Source organism: Typopeltis vanoorti, chromosome 19 (assembly GCF_054136105.1).
Source record: "Typopeltis vanoorti isolate ZY-2024b chromosome 19, IOZ_Tvanoo_1.0, whole genome shotgun sequence".
Taxonomy (NCBI): Eukaryota; Metazoa; Arthropoda; class Arachnida; order Uropygi; family Thelyphonidae; genus Typopeltis; species Typopeltis vanoorti.
The window spans coordinates 33,690,900-33,714,874 of NC_143567.1; the positions used below are offsets into that span (position 1 = coordinate 33,690,900).

A 23,975-nucleotide genomic window follows, 5' to 3' on the forward strand; every position below is an offset into this window, starting at 1 on the left:
TTATAATAGACAAATTATATTCTTGTTTTAACTCTTTACACAGGCATAAACAAAGTTTGCATGTAAGGCTAGGCTGCTTGCATATAGAGGTTTCATTTCAATTGCCTATATATCCCATTGCATAACATGTTTCCTTTTCAGATGTGTATACTGCTCTGCATTATGGAAAGGTAATAACTACCACTACTTAGACCAGTTTGATCATTGAGGTTTAATGAGTGGGGAGCTATACCCAAGAGCATAGTGAAAATCAGTGTAAAAAGCATATTTTTTCTCCATTTACAAACTTAGTATACGTAATTGATAAGTCAGCAATCTCTCTCTCTGCACACACACACACACACACACACACACACACACACACACACACACACACACACACACACACAAAAGAAGTAGCTTGGTTGTGAAGATACTTCATGGGCAGACTTTTTTTTTTTGCTTACCCTTAGGTAAAGGATTAAAACTTTAAAAAGTTCTCTATTTATTCTATACATGTATTCACAAGAATGTACTAATTTTATTATTGCAAATATTTCAACCAGAAACTAACTGGTCATCATCATCAGTGCATCAGCATAATCACAATGTGAAGCTACAACAAGGAATGTTAATCCTATTTACAGAGCTGAGCCACGTCCCAGATGCCACCTAACGGGTGGTTACAATAAAATAAGATTACAATTAAGGCCCAAATTTAAAATTAAATGGTTTGAAATAAAATTAAATTTAATTAGATAATGAAATAATACAGCATTATGTTAAATTAAATCAACAGCATCTTCTCTTGGTTACCATCCAAGAGGAGATAAACAGTCACTCTTTCTCCCTGATATTTACCAAGTTCAATGTGAGTGTCTCCACTCCTACTTTGGACAAACAAGATGTTCTGTTGAAAACTGACTACAAGAACACCAATCTATTATATTAACAACAATAAACCTGAAAAATCTGGCCATGCTCAACATGGAGTGGACACTGACCACGATATCCTATGGTCCAATACTTGCCTTTTACATCAGAGCAGGTTTAGGTGAGTGGTTATTTAAAAAGAGTGCTTGAAGCACTTCTACACGGAGCCTTTTATACATATAAAACCATTGTGTTTTATATGTATAAGCATAAAACGGTGCATCATCGCTTGTCGGTGATGCATGATCAGTTGGAATGGTTGCATGGTTAACAGTCCTTATTTAAACTAATATTCAATACATTATTATATTTAACTTTATTTTATAACCCATGGATTTTCTATGAAGCACAGACATAGCTATATGATTGCATTTAAGCGTAGTGTGATTACACAAAAATCGGAATGGCAATAGGGCAGCATAGCGGCACTTTGCTGAAAAAAATAGTACGAACTTGAAGGAAACAAAAGCAGCAATTAATAGAAGTAAATTCTAAAAAACATAATCTCTGCAGAAAACTGGCAAAATAGCCAAAAATTAAAAATAAAGTAAAAACTTGGATAATGTATCAAAGAAGATCAGGTTGCTGCATATCTACAAAAATGATTATCCGATGAAACAAAATTAGTGGCAACAAAAAGAAATATCATCGATTTTACAGGGTCACCATCATGATGCTTTAGATTTATGAAGAGAGATGATTTATGCATGCATGCATTATTATATGTTAGATTTTTAATGATTTGATGATATTTTAAGAATAATTGTTTTTATGTAATAAACGGATAATACATGCATTAAAATTTAAAATAAAAAAAATGAATATTTACATGAAAAATTTGATGCACAATTTTTGCATCTTATACTGCAAAGAATATTTTTTTCCCAAAATTCGACATGAAAAATGTGATGCGTCCAGTACCACAGTGCATCTTATAAAGTGAAAAATACAATAATTTCATTTTAAATTTGGCCTTAATTGTGATCTTATTTTATTGTAACCATCCATTAGATGGCATCCAGTATGTGGCTCAGCTCTATAAATAGGATTAACAGGATTTTTTGTTGTAGCTTCACCTTGTGATTATGCTGATGCACTGATGATGACCAGTTAATCTCTGGTTGAAATATTTGCAGTAATTAAAATTACTATATTATTATGAATATGTGTGTGTGTAATAAATGTTACAATTGCACAAGTTCCATTTAAAAAAAAAAATTTTTTAAATAAGTCGTCTCTTATAGTTTACTTTGTAATCATGTAAAAAAATATATTCAGCAAACAACTTATCTCTGATCCAAAGTATTTTAATAATATGGTGATACACCATTTTACTACTTGTACATATGAAAATATAACTTCTACATGGATATAATCTCAGTATCTTCCTGAGTCTAACTTCTACTGATTAGACACTCAGTAAGTGTGAAGTGGTGAAGTCCAACAATTGTATGCAGTTATTCATCAGGGAAAAATAATATGGTGTCCATTCTTATGAGAAGAATTTCACACTGTTCCATCCTCTTAGCTTACTCTCTTATGGACAACTGCAGGAATGATTGGAGAGAAAGTGTGCAATCTCATGCAGTGAAAGCTAATTCAAGTCATTAGTTTATCATCTGAGCACTAGTTGTCTCTGTATTTTGGTTCTATTTGGTTTCTCAGTTGTTCAGCTGTATGTGACTGGTGAAAAAAAAGGGACCTTTGTCTTCATGATGATATAAATAGCTGAGTCCTTTTCTGTCTTCTGCTGTCCATGTGTCTTTTCTTTTTTCTAATACTCTTGCTCTTGCTCCCATTTACTTTTTAACCTTAGAGTTTGAAACCAGTCTGGGTAGTGACCCTTCCCATAATGAATAGCGATATCCATATCCAAAAGGAAGTGTGTTTTGCATTATGGGATACTAAGTCAATTGATTTGAGGTCAACAGCTTCTGTTTACAAGTAGCTTAGTTGCAAACATACTTCACATGCATACTGTTTGCTTACACTTAGGTGAAGGATTAAAACAGGAATATGATTTTGTCTGTTATAATTAATTTCATAACCAAGTGACAAGCAAAAAAAAAACTTTCTATATGTTGGCTTGAGATTGTTTGATATGAGATTAACAAATGGATACCTAATAAATTACTTTGTTCTGTGAACTTGGAAAGCAGTAACTACATTGATTAGATAAGTTGATTGGCAAAAATATTTTGATCCTAATGAACAGTTTTAATTATTGGAATGTGGATTGGAAAGAGTAGACTTTCCAGTCCATATTCCTAGTTACTTTCCATTCCAATAAAAGGAAAATAGGTGGTAGCAGGATTCTGTTCTTGGGCTACTGCTGTTCATCTTGGTCAAGCAGTAATTTGACAGGAAATAATTAGTTGTTTGCTGATGATGCAACATTGAACATCTCCATTATTCAGCCCAAAGTGCCATCCTATTCAAATCCTATTGATTTGGATCATATTAGAGCTTCCTGACATTGCTTTTGCTAATTTAGCATCACCAAACAAATGTATATCTCCTTTCAAGCCTTGAACTATGTGTTTGATATATAAATTAAACAATGATTCCAGAACAGAATCCTGTGATATCCCACCTTTTTTTGTGTAATATCAGATATTATACAATAAGGTACACCTTGATGATAGAAGTAATTATTTGGACATTTAAGATTCACTGGTTTTTGTAGCAGTAATTTGGGATTTGTTTAAAAACAGATCAGATTTAGATGTCTGTAGGTGACGGTGCATATAATTAAAGTTGGTGTTTATGCCATGAACACTGAAGTGAATGTAGAAGAGGTTTTTTTAATTTTTTTTTTTTTTAGAGCAGCTTATTTTATTTTAATCACATTGGCACTCTTTCTGAGTTTGTCTTGATGTATTATATTTAAGTAAGAGGTGAAGAGAAAAAGTGCAGGGGAACATGCAGTTGGAGGCAGGGACATGCCGACCTAGTGTGCAATGTGTGCAATGCACACAGGCGCCAGGATAATAAAGGCCCCAAATAATATATTTCGTGTTTCATTTTTACTCACTGCTATGTTTTTATAGGGACATAGGGGTGCCAACTAAAGTTTTGCACACAGGTGCCGGACACTACTGCCGCACCACTGGTTGGAGGAGATGGACTAATGTTTGTAATTATCTTTTAACAGTAGGTGAATTTCCATCATCTATATGTGGCTTCATGAGTGTAACAAATACAGCTTGTAGTCTTTTCATCCCAAACCTTATGCTTTGCCATGTTGATCTTATAAGCATCATCTTTCCATATGTTTTTAGTCCATTTAAATCATCTTGCAGGATCTCTTCATCACCTTTATCAGCTATTTCCCTCCCCAGTTTAGCATCATCAGAGACGTCAAAATATTCTTCTCTCTCTCTCTCTCTCTCCCTCCCACCAGTCATTTCCATATCATTAATGTACAAATAAACATCTATAGTTTAAGTACAGAGTCTATGGCATACCACTGGTACTTGCATTCCACCTTAGACAAACATGAAATTTTCATGGTGATGAGGATATGTCATAAAGGATCTGTAGAAGATTCACAAAGATAGTAACTGGTCTTTGGAATGTGGGGTATAAGTTTTACTTTCCTTATTCGAGTTGCCCCAGTCCTGAAAATACTTCAGGCATAAACTTTGTTTGCTTACACTTGGATAAAGGATTAAACTAAGTATATAATTTCTTGGTATCTTGCAAGACTCATATTAAAAAAATATGGCAAGGCAGATGTCAACTCCCTGGCACATTTCTTCAGAATACATGGTGATATATTATCAAGTCCCACAGCCTTATTAACATTAAGTTTGCTCTATTCTCCATACACCTCTTGCTCACTTACAGTCAGTTTCTCCTCCCTATCATCAACTGCTGTCAATTTCTCCGTGATGTCACATTCACAAGAATGAAAGACCTTTACGCGCTGCTCATTAAATATCTCCACTATATCTTCCATGGTAGTTGTCTATATACCATTTTCTCCGATCACTGTCATCTTTCCATAAACATTCTTTTTTTTTTTTTTTTTTTTTTTTTTTTTTTTTTTTTTCTGGCTACATATCGAAAGAACTCCCCAGGATTCATTTTGTCTTCATTAGTTAACTACTGCTAATACTTCACTTTTACTACCCTTATCAACCAAGTTGCCCTCCTTCCCTGGTCTTTGTAATCTTCATGGAATAGGTTATTACCACTTCTCTTATGCTGCCTCCTTAATGCCTTTTTTCTCTGTATTGCATGCTTAATCTCTTCATTCATCGATTTCACACCTACCTTATTTAACCTTCTGACCCTTGGAATACATTTAGACATTGCTTCTACTATAGTTCTTGAATATTCCCCAAGCTGCTTTGATCTCTCTTTTCCAACTAACTCCTCATTCCATGCTACACCTGCAAGCTGTTGCCTGAGTTCTTTTTAATCACCAGCCTTGTAGGTCCACATATACCCTTTTCTCAGTGACCATGCTGGAAACCTCCTGGCAACCACCCAGGAGGTTTCCAGCATGGTCACTCTTACAAACTGGAGGGTGATTTGACATGTCATTTATAATTGCATCCTCTGATGATATGATCAAATCTAAGACTATCAATCCTCATGTGCCCTCTTTTACATACTGTCTGAGGTAGTTGTCCATTAAAAACTCAAGAAACTCATTTTCTTTACTTCCAGTTGCTATCTCATCATCCCAGTCTAGATTGCCATAGTTAAAATCACCCATAATAATCACCCTTTTTGTTATTTTCTTGGCTAATTTGATAGTCACTATCATCCACATTACCAGGTTCTATAACAATATCCAACTAAGTATTTCATTCTATTCACCTATATCTCAATCCATACTGCCTCAAAACCACTGGCACTATTTCCCTCTTGCATCTCTACTTTGTATGGACATAACTCTTTCTCTATCATCAATAACACTCTCTCTCCCTTTTTACCCTTTCTATCTCAGTCTCTCCAAGCAACTGACACCAGAACCACTCAAATGCAGTCCATCACTCCTATACAGCTCACTTCACCCTTTAAACTCATTCCCCACATTAACAAACTGCACTCTTTTCTCCTCACACATTTATTCATAATACCTTAGTATTATGAATAATTCTTAGTACCTTTTCTATCACACTATTCTTTTTTATCCATCTCAACAACCTCCTGATATCCAATCTGATGTGTTCTTTGTTCACAGTCAAGTCATTTGTACCTATTACAACTACCAACTCTTTTGCTCGCTTACTTCTCATATCCAGTGCCTCAATCACTCTGACCATTCTACCTCCAGCAAAACAAACTTTGTTCATCCTCTCATCCAACACACCTTTAATAATTGAATCACCATACAATGCCACTAACAGGTCTTTCGTTACCTCTTTTGTACCAACATTATTCATTCTCATCATTTTCACTCTTCCATATATATCTCGAATTCTCTTAACTTTATTCTGCATCCATTTCATCTCTTGCCTCATCTTAATCAAATGATCTTTCAAATCTTGTGTCACATTTTTCTGTCATTCATTCTTTCGAATTTTCGAAACCTTGTGTCACACTTTTGCTCACATTCGTACTTTCAAACCTTGTGTCACACTTTTGCTCTTATAGCTAATTAATTAAGTGGCAATAACTGAGACCACTATCGTCAAAGCAGTTCAAAATCATGATGCCATATATTATATATCTATTAAATGGCTTACTTTTCTGGCTTAATTGTCTTCTTTCTGGGAAGATTGGGTGGTGTAGAGGAAAACGAGTTTCTGGAAGGAAATAACTCACTTCTCCCATTTGTATGAGACCAGTCACCTCACTGTTTATTAAAAAGAAGTTCCCCATGTTGTAGAATGTGATTCGATCTTTTTTTTGTGAAAATTAAGGCAAGAGCATTGAAATGAGAGCTTGATGGCTGGCTGTTATCTCCTTTCTTTGTAATGTGTAATGCATTCGAATATAAAGCTTGTTTCCATGCCCTAGGTAGTTGCAGATGAGTGTTAAATTTGGATCAAAATTTTAAAAATAATTGGGCGACTTGTCTGAATGACCAGAAAACGTATTGTATCCAAGCTGTTCAAGATTATTCTTTCTTACTGACAGAAGATCAAAGGAAGCATACAGTAAGCTGGTTTTGTGTTTTTGAAATGGAGGTAATACTTTGCTTTAGTTTTCTGTGCAGGAGATGTAAGAGATGCAGTCTGAGCATGAAGTGATACTGGAGTTCGTATCTAGCCATTTATGATATGCTAGATGTTTTCTTTAAACTATCTTGTTGGGAACCCAAGGTTTGAATAGTGTTTGTGGTTTTTGAGTGAAGTAGACTGCAGAAAATCAAGCTAAAAGACAATGTTAACATGGATATAGCTTAGAAAAGGAAATTGAGCCAGAACAGAATGAAAAGAGCATTCAGGGTTTAGCTTTCTCTGACACTGGATGGCAGATTAGACAACACATGGATTTCAGTTTCACAGCGGAAAGAACACGAATATTGCAGATTGTAGTTTGGAAAGTTGAGGTGGACAGTAGTTACCAAGGCTGAAAGATTCTGTTAGGTTAGGTTTCTACTGTAAATGAGTGGGGCACATAGTTTTTTTTTTTTTTTTTTTTTAGGGTTATGACCATAAATGTTGGTAAAGTGGATATGCAAATGATTTTTTCTTTTTGTGAGAAATAGTTTTTGGTAGTTTCTTGGGTAATTCTTGATCTGCAGTGTTATTGCATGATTAAGTGTTGGGGGGGGGGAATAAAAATTTTTCGCACATCACTTACAGAGCTCCTAGTTTTCTGCCCATTATATAGCCTCAATAGTGCCCATATTATATTCAGACACATCCAGATGCAATTGTTAAAAGCAAGTAGCAACTGAATTATTTTGCTGGCTTTCCTTCTGATGCATGACCATTGGGTTTGCTCCCATGTACTATTCAGTAGCCCTTGAACAGGAAGATTTAGTGTCTTTACAGTGTGTTTGGCAGGCCTTAAGGGTTGTCTACCACTTCATGTATAGGAGGGAGGTTCAACTGGATAGTTTGCTCTGACGTCTAGACATGGCAAACCAAGCTTTTGAAAATTTTGGTGTTGGTGCATCACCTCCATGACAATAGTTTTGTTGCAACATAATTTATGACTTATTCCTCATACCCTTGATTTTGGGAGGATTAGAAAACCCTAGAGTTGAGTAACAATGACATCCATGGTTGAGTATATGTTATCAATTCACTGAACAGATGTTGCTGAGATCTACCAGTAGACTAAAAGGGCTAGAATAAGATCCAGAAGCTATCTTGGGAGTTTGCAGATGTAGTGAGAAACAAAGGGGTAGGTTCTTTTCAGAGAGAATGATAAGTGAGTGGAATGTATTGCCAGAGACAAGTGTGGGTACACACAGGAAATAAATTTAAGATGTATGATAATCATGAGCCATTTTCAGTGAGTCTTTAATTCCATTGGGGTTTAGTTGTAATAATAATATGGATTGATACAATTTGTTAATTATGACTTTTCAGTGAGAGTCTGGCAATGGGAAAGGTACCCAAGAAGTGGAAGGAAGGTAAAATAATGCTATTGCATAAGGATGATAGCAGATTGGAAGTGTCAAACAATACACCAGTTTGTATTTCATCAGTAGTTGTTAAATCTTGGAGAAATTAGTGAGGGAACATTTACAGCTTTGGGCAGATGAGGGTAGTGTTATCTGTCAGATTTAGTTAACATGGATTTGTTAAGGGCTCTTGTTTTAGTAATACGATTGCCTTTTCCAATAAAGTGACAAAAGCAGTTGTTGATAGAAAAGTATATTCTGCCATTTTTTTTTAATTTTACAAAGGCATGTGACAGGGTACCACATGATGAGCTGATATTTAAGTTGCTGCACATTGGTTTAGATGTCAGATTAATGAACTGGATTTGGGATTGGCTATCTGATAGGTATTAGACAGTTATGTATGGGGGAGCAGCATCAAGGAGGCAAAAGGTTACAAGTGGGTCCCACAGGGCTCAGTATTGGGACATGCATTGTTTAATATATCAATAACATTGTCAATGGATTGCAGGGGGATATTCAATTGTTTTCAGATGATATGAAGCTGGGAAGGGTTATTAGTAATGGTACGGATGTTTTAGCCCTGCAAAAAAATTTGAATGAACTGAACAGAAGGACAAATGAATAAATGAATGGGGGTGTCAGTTTAATGCAGCTAAATGTAAAGTCTTGAAGTTTGGTATACAGCGATGGAAGAGTGCATACTCTGTTGGGGGAACTGTACTGGAGGAAGTGGGAGCAAGAGATCTTGGGGGTGATGATTGATAGAAACCTGAAATTCAGAAAACATATTGCAAAGGTAGTGAAAGTACCCCAGAGGTACTGCTGCAAGACTGAGAAAGATGCTGACCTGCAGAGATAAATTGTCATTCCATTGTATAAAGCCCTGATCAGTCCATGGACTATTGTGCTCAAATTTGTCCCCAGGATTTGAATGGGATAAGCTAACCGTGAAAAGAGTGCAGAGGCAGATAACAAAGATGTCAGGACTGTACAATGTTATGAAGATAGGCTGAGGAAATGTGGATTGCAGAGTTTTGTAGTTAAAAGGAGAGGTGATATAATTTAGACTTTTAAACTGTTGAGAGGTAGTTACTTTCGTGGGAATTTGGTGGGACAGGAGTGAGGACAAGGGGTCCTCACTCCTGTCCTCATTCCTTTTGTAACTTCCATCCCTGGAAGTTACAAAAGGAAGGTGAGAGCAAGAGGGTGAGGAGTGGTTTCTTTGCATGGAGGGTGGTTGAACCGTGGAATGCATTGCCTGATAGTGGTGAAAGCATGAACAGTCAGTGAGTTCAAGGAGTGGCATGATAGACTTTGTTTTCTAGGATGGGCCTCACATGATGAGCCTTGTGACTCCATGGAGGCCTGAATCATTATAATTATAATACAATTATAATTATAATTGTATTATAATTGTGACACTTCTAGGGAGTCCAAAGACTCATCGAGGGAGGGCACCTACTCCACAATTCTCCATCTCCACCACTCAATCCACCAACTACAATGAACTGCAACTACCTTCATCATCTACACCAATGCCATCTACTGCTGGCCACCACCACTAGTATTTTCACAGACAATCACAAACATCCATGCCCACGGCAGGATTTGAACCTGCAGCCTTTTGGCTGGAGAGTGGATATTCTAACCACTCGGCCAACCAGGCCAGCCAGCCAACCATACCCTAGGTATTGGAAGTTTTTTTCAAATTGGTTAGATTGTAATAAATTTAGTTTAATCCTTTATCCAAGTGTAAGCAAACAAAGTTTTGCACCTAAAGTATCTTCAGGACTGAGGCAACTCGTGGTAAAGGTGGACCAAGCTCTCATCACTACTTGTCTTAGTATCTTCCATAATGTAAAGAGCATCTCCTTGCGGACATGTATAATACTATGCATTAAGGAAAGGGCCACTACCCAGACCGATTTCGACCTTTATTGAGGTCTGGTCAATGGGCCACTCGGCCAACCAGACCAGGCCAATTATAATTATAAGTAATAATTATTATTATAATTATAGTATTCTGTTTAATGCACATATTAATATTTATTGATTATTCTGTTTTTAATATTTAAATTATCTCCAGAGAATTCCAATATAATTTTAATTCTGTTAATGTGTAAATTTTGTCAAAAACTCCTTTATCTTAGTATAAGCATTTAGTTTCGGCCACATATACAAATGGAGTTATTAGACAAATTTCTGCTAAAGAAATTTATTTTATAATTATGGATATTTGTTGTTCCCATTAGTTCAGTAGATTCATGTGTAACTTTAAAATATACATCTATTTCAGGCATGTAAAAATGGACATCATGATGTAGTGCATATGCTGTTGAAGAGTGGTGCTAATTTTGCTCTAACTAATCAACAGGGAATGAATGCTTTACGTCTGGCTAAGATAGCAAATAATACTACAATTCAAGACATGCTCAATGCTCATATTTCTGAGTAAGTAAAGTGTAGTATAACAGAAGAATAAGTTCTTAATTCCTTTGCTTGCTTAAATATTTATTCACTAGAACATCAATTCTTTTCATTTTTATTAGCATGTTCAGTGAGGGGTCATTCATTTGCAAAAGCATTTATATCATAATAGCATTTCTTGTACTTAATTAACACAACAATTGAACCAGATCTATTTGCAGCAGTTTGTACTGCAGACAATTGTTTTGCCTGATTGTTTGTTTTTAAAGTGGTTGAAAATTACTTACATTTTAATGGTGATCTGGACTACCAAATTGCTTTAAATGCCATCAATCTTGGAAGGGATTATTGCTATCATTTTACCAGCTCAAGCAGTCAGATTTCAGCAGGAAGAAGTATTAATTATTTGCTAATAAATGCAAATGATAAAAATGTAACAATTTCATCATGCAGTCTTAAACTTAAGGCCCATTTAACAATAAAAATTACAATTCAGCAGTTCAAAATGTTCAGAGCTGAAATCTGATTGTCAATATTTCCATTGCTTTTGCAATAATTATTGATTAGCAGTACTTTATAATGTATCAAAAGTTGTAGTGCATTTATGTGCGAGTCCATTTTTTGCATATGTACTTTAGACAGTTTTTTTTTTTTTTATTGCCTGATTTTGCCAATATAGTCAGATCTTCTTTCCAAGATATAGGATAAAAGCCTGTTTCTGTATCTAAAGAAATATACTTTCATACCTTTCCTGGCTTTTCCCCTTTCCCTTTAGGTTTATATTTTATTACCTCCCTTGTAACTTTCTTTCTTTCTTCCATTCATTGTGCATGTTCTTTTGATATATCATCTATCGCCATGTATCTGCAATTCCATCCTTATTTCATATTTTATCCTTATACATCTTCTTGTACATCCTTTCATCATCAAATTCCTGATATGTTCCATCGGGAAAAGGGATGGTGTATTCAGGATAATTATGACAAAGTTACACCATTTCTAATTTCTGATCAACAATTTTCCTCCACATTAATCTATTATCTCTTAAAATTCCAACGTTATCAGATCTCATATTTTTCTCTCTCTCAGGGGACGTTTAACCTCCAGAGAGTGGATAGAGGAGCCCACCAGATATGGTGGGATGGTCCGAATATATTGAATAAGAATTCATGAACCAACAGGACCATAAGGGGGTAATCATTTTGATTGTGGGGGAAGTGGCACTCCCATGGTTTCCTAGCAGGATCTATCCTCTTCTACTATTTTGAGGAAGATTCACTCACTTTAACCTTTCCTATAAAGCAGGGGGTCTTCAATGCATGGCCCGTGGGCTACGGGCCATGGCTCTTTGCCGTGGCCTGTTGGCCATTTTGAAAAAATAACTACTTAACATTAAAACGCAATTAAAAAAAAAATAATTCCAATGAAGCCCGCTGGCCGCTAAGCTATACTGCAGTATTTAGAATTGTAAGATGCTTTTCAGATCCACAAGTAATGCTGTGCATTTGATACTTTACATAAAATCCTATAAAAAATAAATATAAATAGACATGCTTCTTCAGCCATCTACCAGCACCAAGCAGTACTTAAGAACTAGTACTAACGTCGCAGGTAGATGGCTGAAGCAGTACTTCATTCGAGTGCCTTCCAGATGCATCTCGAAGGTTCTCGATACTTCGTTATTTTCACATAAATACAACAGGATCTCATCCACAATCAGTCGTGAACAGTGTGATATTTGCATATAAGCACACGCAGGTTCGTCGTGTTAGCCATAGCCTATTGTGGTTTTATGTTGCCAGACTTTTTTCATTAGTGTAAGACATATTCAGTGGATAATAACCATTATACAGCCATTTTGGATAATTTTTTGAGTTCACATTCACATTCCATCACTATGGTGTCTACGAGTTAAAAACGAAAATCAAGTGATTCTTGTCAGGTTTTTAATGAAAAGTGGACCAATTTATACTTTTTTGTGCCGATTGACGATAAGCCAGTGTGTTTAATTTGTCGTGAATCAGTGTCAAAAGAATACAATATAAATCAACACTATGAGACAAAGCATTCATCCAATTTCGATCACCTTCAAGGGCAGCTTTGTGTGGACAAAGTGAACCATCTCCAAATTGATTTAAAATGCCAGCAGGGTATGTTTAAAAGGCAGAGGGAAGAGAGCAAAGCGTGCGTCAAAGTAAGTTATGTAATAGCTAAAAAATCAAAAGCCTTCTTGGACAGCGAGTTTGTGAAAGAGTGTCTCATCGCTGCTAGAGAAATTCTGTGCCCAAATAATAAGGAAGTGTTTAAAAAATCGAGTTTGGGAGTAACTGTAGCACGATGAGAGCACAGATGCGAAGAATACAGCACAACTGGCTATCTTTATCCGTGGCATTGAGTAACAATTCACTGTGACAGAAGAACTGGTAGCACTCGTACCTATGAAGGAAACGATGAAAGGCACATATTCTTGAAGCTGCCAAGAAAACGCTACAGCGTTTCGACCTCAGCTTAACCAACCTCAAGGGTGTGGTAACTGATGGTGTCCCTGCTATGGTGGGAAAGAACAAAGGGGATGTTGCACTGCTACGGAAAGAGCCGGAACTAGAAGGAAAAGGTTTCGTCCATTACCACTGTTTAATCCACCAGGAGAATTCGTGCGTGAAAACTATTGGATTTGAGAATGTCATAAAAGTTATTGTGACTGTCATCAACATTATTAGGGCAAGAGGATTGAATCATCGTCAATTCCAAGAGTTTTCGACCCAAGAGTGCGAAGTGGATCACGGCAATGTGGTTTTTTATAGTGATGTGTGTTGCATGGTTGTTTTTGACTTAAGGAGCGAAATACGGCACTTCATGCAAACCAAGGGGAATCGGATTGTAGAATTTAACGCTCCAAAGTGGATGACAGACTTTGCCTTTGTGATCGACATCTTGTTGCATATGAATGACCTAAATACGCGGCTACAATCCAAAGATGAACTGGTGCACACTCTGTTTGATGACATCAAAGCTTTTGTGGTCAAGCTCAAACTTTGGGAGGCACAACTTGCAAAAAAAGACTTAACATCATTTTTAGCTTCTTGCTGAGTCTAACTGTTCGTCTCTTGATGAATACGCTACAAAATTAGCTGTGTTGCGAAGTGAGTTCGAAGAGAGATTTGATTTTTGTAACCAACAGTCTTCTTTAGATTTATTTTCAATGTGCCCTTGCTTACATTTTACAAAGACTACATTTCTGAGGATGCATTCCCTAATTTTCACTGGCATGCTTTGAAGATGTGCACTTTGTTATGACGCATATACTTATGTGAGCAGTTCTTCTCCAGAGTGAAGCATGTGAAGTCCAAGACAAGAACTCAGATTACGGACCAACATCTCAAGAATACTCTGCGCATAGTGACTTCAACATTGATGCCAACATCGACATGCTGGTCAAGGAAAAGCATTGCCAAGTTTCCCATTGACATTGGAAAAAATGAATGTTTTTCTTCATTAAATTATCTTTTTACAAGTATTGATTGTATTTACTTATCATGAACCCGACTCCTACCCACGCACTTGGATGTTGGAAGTTTTTTCCCACTTGGTTAGACTATAATAAATTTAGTTAAATCCTTTATCCAAGTGTAAGCAAACTTCAGGACTGAGGCAACTCATGGTAAAGGTGTACCAAACTCTCATCACTCCTTGTCTCACTATCTCCCATAATGCAAAGCACATCTCCTTGTGGACATGTATAATGCTATGCATTAAGGGAAGGGCCACCATCCAGACTGGTTTCGATCTTTATTAAGGTATCGTCAGTGGGAGCCAGACCCAGAAGTCGTATTACTAAGGCAGAAGCAATGGAGAAGTCATATTTACCTATACGAGTTGGCAAAAGGTGTACCACCTTATTATTAAATTACTCTGGATTTAGAGAAAGATGGAAGTTTTTTTCTACTTGGTTAGACTATAATAAATTTAGTTTAATCCTTTATCCAAGTTTAAGCAAACAAAGTTTGTGCCTGAAGTATCTTCAGAACTGAGGCAACTCATGGTAAAGATGGACCAAACTCTCATCACTCCTTGTTTCAGTATCTCTCATAATGCAAAGCACATCTCCTTGCAGACATGTATAATGCTATGCATTAAGAGAATGTCGAAACCAGTCTTAATAGTGGCCCTTCCCTTAATGCATAGCATTATACATGTCTACAAGGAGATGTGCTTTGCAGTATGGGAGATACTGAGACAAGGAGTGATGAGAACTTGGTCTACCTTTACCACGAGTTGCCTCAGTCCTGAAGATACTTCAGGCGCAAACTTTGTTTGCTTACACTTGGATAAAGGATTAAACTAAATTTATTATACCTATGCTCTTAAAGCTGAGTTTCTTTATTTTTATAGGATTTTATGTAAAGTATCAAATGCACAGCATTCCTTGCAATTCTGGAATGCATCTTACAATTCTAAATACCGCAGTATAGCTATAAAGCCTTGTCAGACATACTTCTTATTTTATAACCCTTATGCTTAGAGTACTTGAGGGCTATGGGGTCTTTTCATTTCTGGTCTATATTTATGTTCCTTCTGAAATCTCCTCTGTTCTCTTCAATACTCCCTATTCCTCCTAGGTTTAAATTTGGAAGAATGCAAGTTTAGATGCCTTAAGATAGCAGCCCTACTACTGGACTATCCATTGCCAGGCTACTAATCTGACATGGAGAACACTAAATTACTTTTAAGCCCACAGAGATAGGTATTCAAAATGAATCTATGGAAAACAACCCTGGAATGAAAAAGTTAAAACGAAAATGGAAACAACAAAATATAATACACATAGCAAACTGAAACATAAGAGGAATAGCATATAAAGAAATATAATTAGATTTAATATTAAACAAAAGAAATTTTCATATAGCAATAATCACTGAAAGAAAAAAGAAATTAAAATGAACCATCAGAACTGAAAATTTTAATGTAATATATAGTGGAGTAAACAGAGACCAAAGAGCACATTATGATTTGGATTTATAATTCCCTTTCACAAAGTTAATATATTATAAACTATGGAATGAATGAATAATAGAACGTTGAATAAAAATACAGAGGTTAACAATAATTGGTTTATATGCCCTGGAAGTTGATAATATTGAATTTTATAATCAATTACAAAACACATAAAATTATTATGTAATATTAGCAGGAGACTTAAATGCAAGAATTGAAAAATCAAAAATTAATAATAATATAGGAATGCATGGAGAATATATTCTAAATGAGAATGTTAAAAAATTGATTTACTTTACTTTACAATAATCTTAAAATAATGAATTCTCTCTCTAAACATAAAAACTTGCATAAATATACTTTATCTTTCCTCTCCCATTCTTAAACAGAATGGGAGAGGAAAGATTAGCAAAACAAGTGTTCTCTGCCAGGTCATCTTTTCTTATATAGTGAAACCTGCGGTATATCCATAAAGTACAAAATAGCACATATGCCACAGTAAATAACTATTATGTAAATATTTTGTGTTATGTATTATAAGACATCATTAGTACAACTGTGTATGCCATCTGAGATCAGCTCTACTAACACATTTCTGGATGCTAAATGTCAAGTTCTTTCCTAATATCCTTATTTTTAATATGATATTGCCATTGATGCCATCTGTTCACGCCCATAATCTTTCTCAGGACTCTCATATCTGCGGTCTCTAGTCTTTGGTCAAGTGTTTTATTTCTAACCCAGCTCTCAGATCCATAAATCAAAACTGGCTTGAATGCTGTCTTGTATACAGCTAATTTAGTTTTGACTAATTTCGCCCTTATTCCATATAAGTTTATTCAGTTGACTTTCTACTATACCAGCTTTGTTGATTCTGTTGTCTATTTCCATATTTAATTTACCATCTTCACTAAAAATCGTGCCTAAGTAGATGAAGTGTTTTACTTTTTCTATAAGTTCTCCATTCACAATGTAGTTGATATTTTCATTGTTTCTGCCTATTTTCATTGTCTTTGTCTTGTTATTGCTGACCTTACCAAATTTATTACAACAGTTATTCAATTTAGTCAGGAAGTCTTGCAGACTTCTACTGGATTTATTTAGAAGTATAACATGCTCTGTATAAAGTAAAGAGCTGAGATTAACATCTCCAATTTTGATATCAGGTTTAATACCTCTTTCCTTCGTAATGTTGATCCATACAGATAATGAATAACAGAGGGGATAATATATATCTTCTGACACCAGATTTAACATCAAACGATCTTATTTTAACTGCTGACTTACAACTCAAATAAAGACTAAGTATTGCTTGATATAATGCCCCATTGACAAGATATAATGCCCCAAGAGAGAATAGCTTCTCTCTTGTCACCTTGTCATATGCCTTGTCCAGATCTACAAAACTTAAATACAGATCATTCTTATATTCCCATGATTTCTCAACTATTTGTTGTAAAGTGAAAATCTGATCCTGACAACCTCTATTTGGTCTGAATCCAGCTTGTTATTCACCAAGCTTTTCTACAACAATCATTCTCAACCGTTTCTTAAGTATACTTACATAAATCTTACCAGGAATACTCTGTAGAGAAATACCTCTGTAATTCTCGTTCAGTTTTATTTCACCTTTTTATATATGGGTACTATGAGAAGTCTACTTTAATCATCTGGAATTCGGCCCTCTGTCCAGGCATCCTGAACTATGGAGTGCAGCCCCTCTAAGACTTATACCTCCATACTTGAGCATTTCTGGTCGAATATCATCTACTCCTGCCACCCTTCCACATTTCAGGCTTTTTATACTTCAACTATGGATATGTATTCCTGACTGCATCCCTGTTGAGTGTTTTTTACCACCGTGCTCTCACTGATTGTTTCATTTAGCAATTTTTCGAAGTAATTACTCCATACATCAAGGATATCATTTTCTCCACTTCGTGTCATCTTTATAGAGGGTGTAACAATTGCACATAAAAAAAAAAAAAAAAAAAATCCAAAACTCAACTTTGGCTGTTTAATTTCAGCCCAGTAGTTTTTAATCCACGAACACGCGACTGTATGTGTAGAGGGATTCCAATTAAGCATGTGCACTACTGTTTTTTTGAATTCAGTTTCTATTGTTGTTTGTTAGTTGTACTAATGATGTCTTATGATACATAAGACAAAATATTTACATAATAGTTATTTACTGTGGCATACGTGCTATTTTGTAGTTATGGATACACCACAGGTTTCACTATGTAAAAAAAGAATCCTTGGTTGATTCAGCTAGAAAGGCCTGTGTTGATAGTTTGTAAAGATAGAAAAGCTGGAACTTCATGGTGGAAAAGAAAAAGCAGATGTGTTGAGAGAATATAGAGAAACATGTAAGAGAGTTAAGCTATATTTAAAAGTAGCAAGTTGTGGAAAACCTGGTAGAACGGAGGTCGGCAACGCAGTGCCCACAGTGAATTTTTACTGCACCCTCAGAGAAATTATTGTAAACTGCTTTGGAGCTCGCAGCTGTAAATTTTCAGCATACGACGTGGTATATCTGAGAGATACATTATTACTAGTATGTGCTAAAATGCAAGAAAACATAATGAAAAAAACGCTGCAAATATAATACATAATGGTACAAATTAAGTGAATATTGAATCCAACATTAGCCGAATATAGAAACTACAAGAGTTTCATGTCGAATATATAGAAACTAAAAGTTTCGTCGGATGCAAGGATAAGTAGTGCCTTATGGGCAACTCGTAGTAAAGGTGGAGCAAGCTCCAGACCTCTTTCATTAGTATTTTCTATAAATGTAAAGCACATCTTGCAGAGGTCGGCAATCTTTTTAATATGAAGAGCGCAATATAAAATTTGAAAATTACGGAGGGCTCATAATACAGTCATTTTTTCTCTCGTTTCAGGCTTAGAAATTCTATGATTAGTTGTGTTTAAGAAAAATGAGATTTCAAATTTTAACATTATTTTATTTACCTCACTTTTACAACATATTTTTGTCATATATGAATGAATATAAAATACCATAAAAAATAAAAAATGAATACAAAAAGAATATTCATGTTAACAATTAGCATGTATCTATCAGATCAGATGCGAGCGCCTTTGCTTTATCAATCATAATGGCAAATGTATTTGTTTATTATGCAATAATAGTGGATATTTCTAAAAAAGTAATATAGAAAGACATTTCAAAACCATTCATGCCAATTGTAATTTTAAGTTTGATTATTTAAATCAGGAGGAGTCGGCAATGCAGTGCCCGCGACCGTCATGGGGGCCGCAGTATTGCACCCTTCATATTAAAATGGTTGCCGACCACTGTGGTAGAATATAGAAGATAAATATCATGATGGTGACAAAACATTCTGGAGGCTATTAAAGCTCAGAAATTTGGCCTCAGAAAAATTGGCCTGAGTAGAGGAAAGACTACTGTAAAAATAATGAGAAGGGGACCTAAAAATTGATAACAGACATTCCGGATGTCAGAGGTAATCATCAGCAGAAAATATTGAAGAATATTCAGTTAGGAGTATGTATCAAGTTGAGCAGAAAAAGCTCTTGAAAATAGAAATGTGGAAAGGCAGCTGAGGTAGATGATATTCAAAATGTTCAATCAAATAAAGAGGTATAGGAGTTATACAGTGGTTATACTGCATAATTCAGAAACTAGTAAAAAGATTGAATTCTGTATGAACTGGGGAGCAAAGCTCTCATGGTACCTATGCACAAAAAAGGGAAATAAAATGATCACAATTACAGAAAAATTTACTCTGAATGCTCTTGCTAAGATTTATGCACACATACTCGAGAAAAAAAAAATGTAGTAGAGTAACTGAGGAAGCTGGGTTCAGGCCAAATATAGAATGTTAGGATCAGGTTTTTATTTTAATAGTTGAAAAATCATGGGAATGTAACATGAATTCTGTAGTTCTGTAGATCTGCACAAGGCATATGGTGAGGTGGAGAAAAGCCATTTTAAAACTACAATTATATGATTAAAAAGGACAGTACACACATCAATATTGTTTGGCTGGCTAAGTGGTTAAATGTACCTACTCTCCAAAGCTGCAGGTTCAAATTCCAGAGAGATGTTTGTGATTGTCAAAGGAAGACAATCCAAAGGAAGACTTCCAAAGGTGGAAGATGAATGTTATCATCTGGTGTGATAACACCAACTCCACTTACTGGAGGCCTGAAGTGACTTGAAAAAGTTCCAAGTTTGGTCTCAAGAGCAAGGTTTCTGGATTTGGTTAAAATAGAGAAAAGAGTGCATATGCACACACACACACACACACACACACAAAATAAAGTAAAATAATATCCTGGGATCATCCTTTGTACTGATGTGCTATAGGTTTGCAACATTTTGTGGGTAGCAAACACAAAATCAGCTTGAGTACAGATAATCATAGGAGCAGGTAAGATTCAGATGCAATTAGAGTACCTGTGATCATATCCATACTCTTAGCAAATTATAGGGAAAAAACACAAATTGTTTGCTTCTGTGGACTTTGAAAAGCTTTTAGATTCCATTGAAATTTCAGCTATCCTAGAAATGATGATAAAACAGGGAAGAGAAGAAACATCACAAGGTATACAATCATGTCTCCTCTATCATTAACTCCTTAATGCACCAATTAAAAATCAGAAAGCGGTCGTTTTTCCGCCAATTTTTTTATTCTTTATTTTCTTTATACACAAAAGAACATTAACAAATCTTGGAAAAAAACACGAAAAATGTCTCTTTTTGCAAAAAAAGATTAAATAAACTGCATCTACTTCGCTAAACCAAGTTAGTAAACAGTCAGTACACATATATCTTGTTTCTTTGCGAACCTTTTTATTGTGTTCATTCCTTTTTCTTGAGCAGAGGAAACACTGGTGAGTTGGATTTTCTTTCTTTTCTGTTGGTGGTATGAAAGATGGAAAATGTTGTGCAGATAATCTCAGTGGTGTTGGGATATTTGATGGATGTCCACTTCTTGAAATGCTCGTAGTTTTATATTTTTCAATGGAGAGTTTGATTACTTTGAGGCGAAAATCAAGTGAATCCATCTTACCGCTAGATTTTTGGTAAAGCACGAAAGCGAAGTGTTCCACAGTACCAGGTCTAAGAGATGAAAGAAAATCTTTTTATAATACTTCTTGCCTCTCTTTCTGGGTACAACATACGAAGACAGGTGTTGATCAACGCGATCAACACCACCCATGGTATGGTTGTAATCCAACACAAGTTGTGGTTTTTTTATTCTTCCTTTGCGTGTCTCTATATCTACCATTGATGTAGTGTGAATGGTAGAGATAAGGGAGATATCCTTCTTGTCCTTCCATTTCATACACACACTTTCCCTCTCTGAAAACCAATTACTTCTCCAGTTTTCAATTTTTTTATTCTTCAATTCGCTGGGTACTTCTTTTCGTGATACACATAATGTTCCACAAACATCAGTCTTATTTATTATCAATAGATCCGCTAATCCAGGTGAATTATCTAAATTGTCCATAGTCAAACAATAACCTTTATTCAATAAAGGTTTCATCTAAGTCATCACTGCTTGCGAAGACATTGAAAGATTGCTAAAATCTCTGTCCAGAATGGTATTCTTGCCAGTATAGATTATAAACACCCACCACAGATGACCTTTATAAAGCAATAAACTTTTGTCAGTAGTCACCAATTTCTCTGGTGTAATTGAATTGCCAAATTTTATATTCAAATCTTCATAAATTGGCCAGATTTTGTTGAGTTTTGGGCGAGGGTGATTTGCTGGATCAAATTCATCATCATCATCATCATCTTCCTTATACCCTCTTTTACCTTGCCCCAGGCATATGGTTGCGAAGCGCATAGCCACTAGGCTAACCGCGCGGAAATTGTAGAAATTGTTTTGCCTTGAAGCATTTCCTGCTCATACAATCTGGAAAAAATGGTGTATATAATAATGGATTTTTTGTCCAATAATGACAGTATTCTGGTTTTCTTACTATACTTTTCAAAAGTATAGTAAGAAAACTTTAGCCAAAAACTATAACCAAAAATACTCTGATTTCAGTTGGATTTGTGTCATACCAAGACGTCTTTTCTTTACCACGGGTGTGACTCCTCGCATATCTATTTGTTTCATCCACAACACGTTGAATCAGTTGATCATCAAAAAAAAAGCTCGAAGAAATTTAGGCAGTTATAATCATGGACAAAAAATGTGCAAACACAAATGAAATAGCTGATACATGCCGTTGGCAACTTTTCTCAGCTGATAGGAAATAGGCACAAAATTGTCTAGCGTGTATATTCGCTTGTATTTATATGTGAAACCAAAATTCATGGTCACACGTATTAACTCGGGTACGGAGAAAAAATTCAGTTTCTTTTATTATTATTACGGGTATCTCCATGGAGTCAGTAGACTCATCGCGGGAGACCCAAACTAGCAAAACAATATCTGTCATATCTCTTCTTGAATTCATTTACAGACGAAGAGCTCACAACTAAGTCAGGCAATGAATTCCACTCATTCACCACCCTCCAGGCAAAAAACCTTGTTCTGACACCTTTGTTAACCACACTCTTCTTTAATTTCCAGAGATGACCTCTTGTTCTTCCATCACTATCACACAGCTGAAACATTTCCCCTGCATCAATCCTATAAAAACCTTTTAGTAATTTGAATGTTTCTATCATATCACCTCTTCTTCGCCTATCAACCAATCTCTGCAATCCACAAGCTCTCAATCTATCAATGTAGGGAGTATTTTTTATATCACTCACCAACTTGGTCACTCTTCTCTGAACCCTCTCCACAGCCTCCTGATCTCCAAGGAATCCAGGTGACCAGACCTGAGCACAGTAATCCAAATGTGGAAGTATCAATGCTTTATAAAGGGGAATAATAACCTCTTTATCTCTGGATGTCAGTGTGTTCCTCAACAACCAAGTAATCCTATGTGCAATCTTGGACACCTTAGCAATGTGTCCTCTGAACTTCATCTCCCTATCTACCAATACCCCTAAGTCCCTAGCCTCATCAATCTCTTGGAGTACCTTTCCATCGATGTAGTACACAGCTGGTAATCTTTTAATCCCAAAATGCATGACTTTACACTTTTCCACATTGAACTGACATCCATTTTCTTTTGCCCATTTTACCAGCTTATTTAAATCCTCCTGCAAACTTTCAACATCAGCATGATTTTTTATTGCACTACACAACTTTGCATCATCAGCAAACAACTGAATATCTCCCTTTAAGCCGTTTCCTATATCATTTATATACAAATTAAACAACATTGGCCCAAGCACAGAGCCCTGAGGTACACCACTGGTCACCTGCCTCATTCTGGACTCGGCTCCTCCATACACTACCTTATGGTATCTCTCCCTGAGCCATTCTCCTATCCATATCACCAATTTAATATCCATTCCCATCTGCTCCAATTTGCGTAACAGTGTTCTATGGGGTATCCTGTCAAAAGCCTTAGCAAAATCCAGAAGTACCACTGTGTAGCCAGTTCCTTTGTCCAACTTGGATGTTATTCTATTATGAATAGTTAATAGATTGCTAAGGCAGGATCTACCTTTAACAAAACCATGTTGGCCTCTATAGAGTATCATATCCTGATCCACCCATTCTTGAATTTTGTCTTTAACCAACTTTTCCAATACTTTTACCACTACTCCTGAGATGGTGATTGGTCTGTAATTCAATACCGCAGTTTTAGAGCCACCCTTATGCAAAGGAACCACTTTGCCTAACTTCCACTCCCTAGGGACCATACCAGAGTTCAAACTTAAATTAAATATCCAGGTAAGAGGGGTTGACAATTCATTTGCACATTCACGCAACACCCGAGCTGATATTCCATCTAAGCCTACCGCAGTGTTTGCATTTAAGTTTTGCAATATATTTAATACCTCTGATTCTTTAGCTTCAATTCTCACATTAGGTATTGCTATAGGTATAGAGATATCCTCACTTGGGTGATAGACTTTTGAGAAGTGATCACTCAGTAACTCGACTATTACATCTGATTTTGTCACCTCAATACCATCAGCACCCACTAAGGTTATCCTTCCGAAGTCATTCTTCCTCTTACTTGC

At 35.8% G+C, this 23,975-nt stretch overlaps 1 protein-coding gene across 1 annotated transcript in view; it reads left to right on the forward strand.

Moving 5' to 3' along the window:
- Positions 1 to 23,975, forward strand: part of LOC150095987 (uncharacterized) — a 340,717-nt gene that overhangs the window by 167,243 nt on the left and 149,499 nt on the right. Inside the window, exon 7 of the mRNA XM_090409460.1 lies at positions 10,749 to 10,903. Coding sequence (XP_090265586.1) covers positions 10,749 to 10,903 — 155 coding nt within the window. The remainder of the gene's footprint in view (positions 1 to 10,748; positions 10,904 to 23,975) is intronic.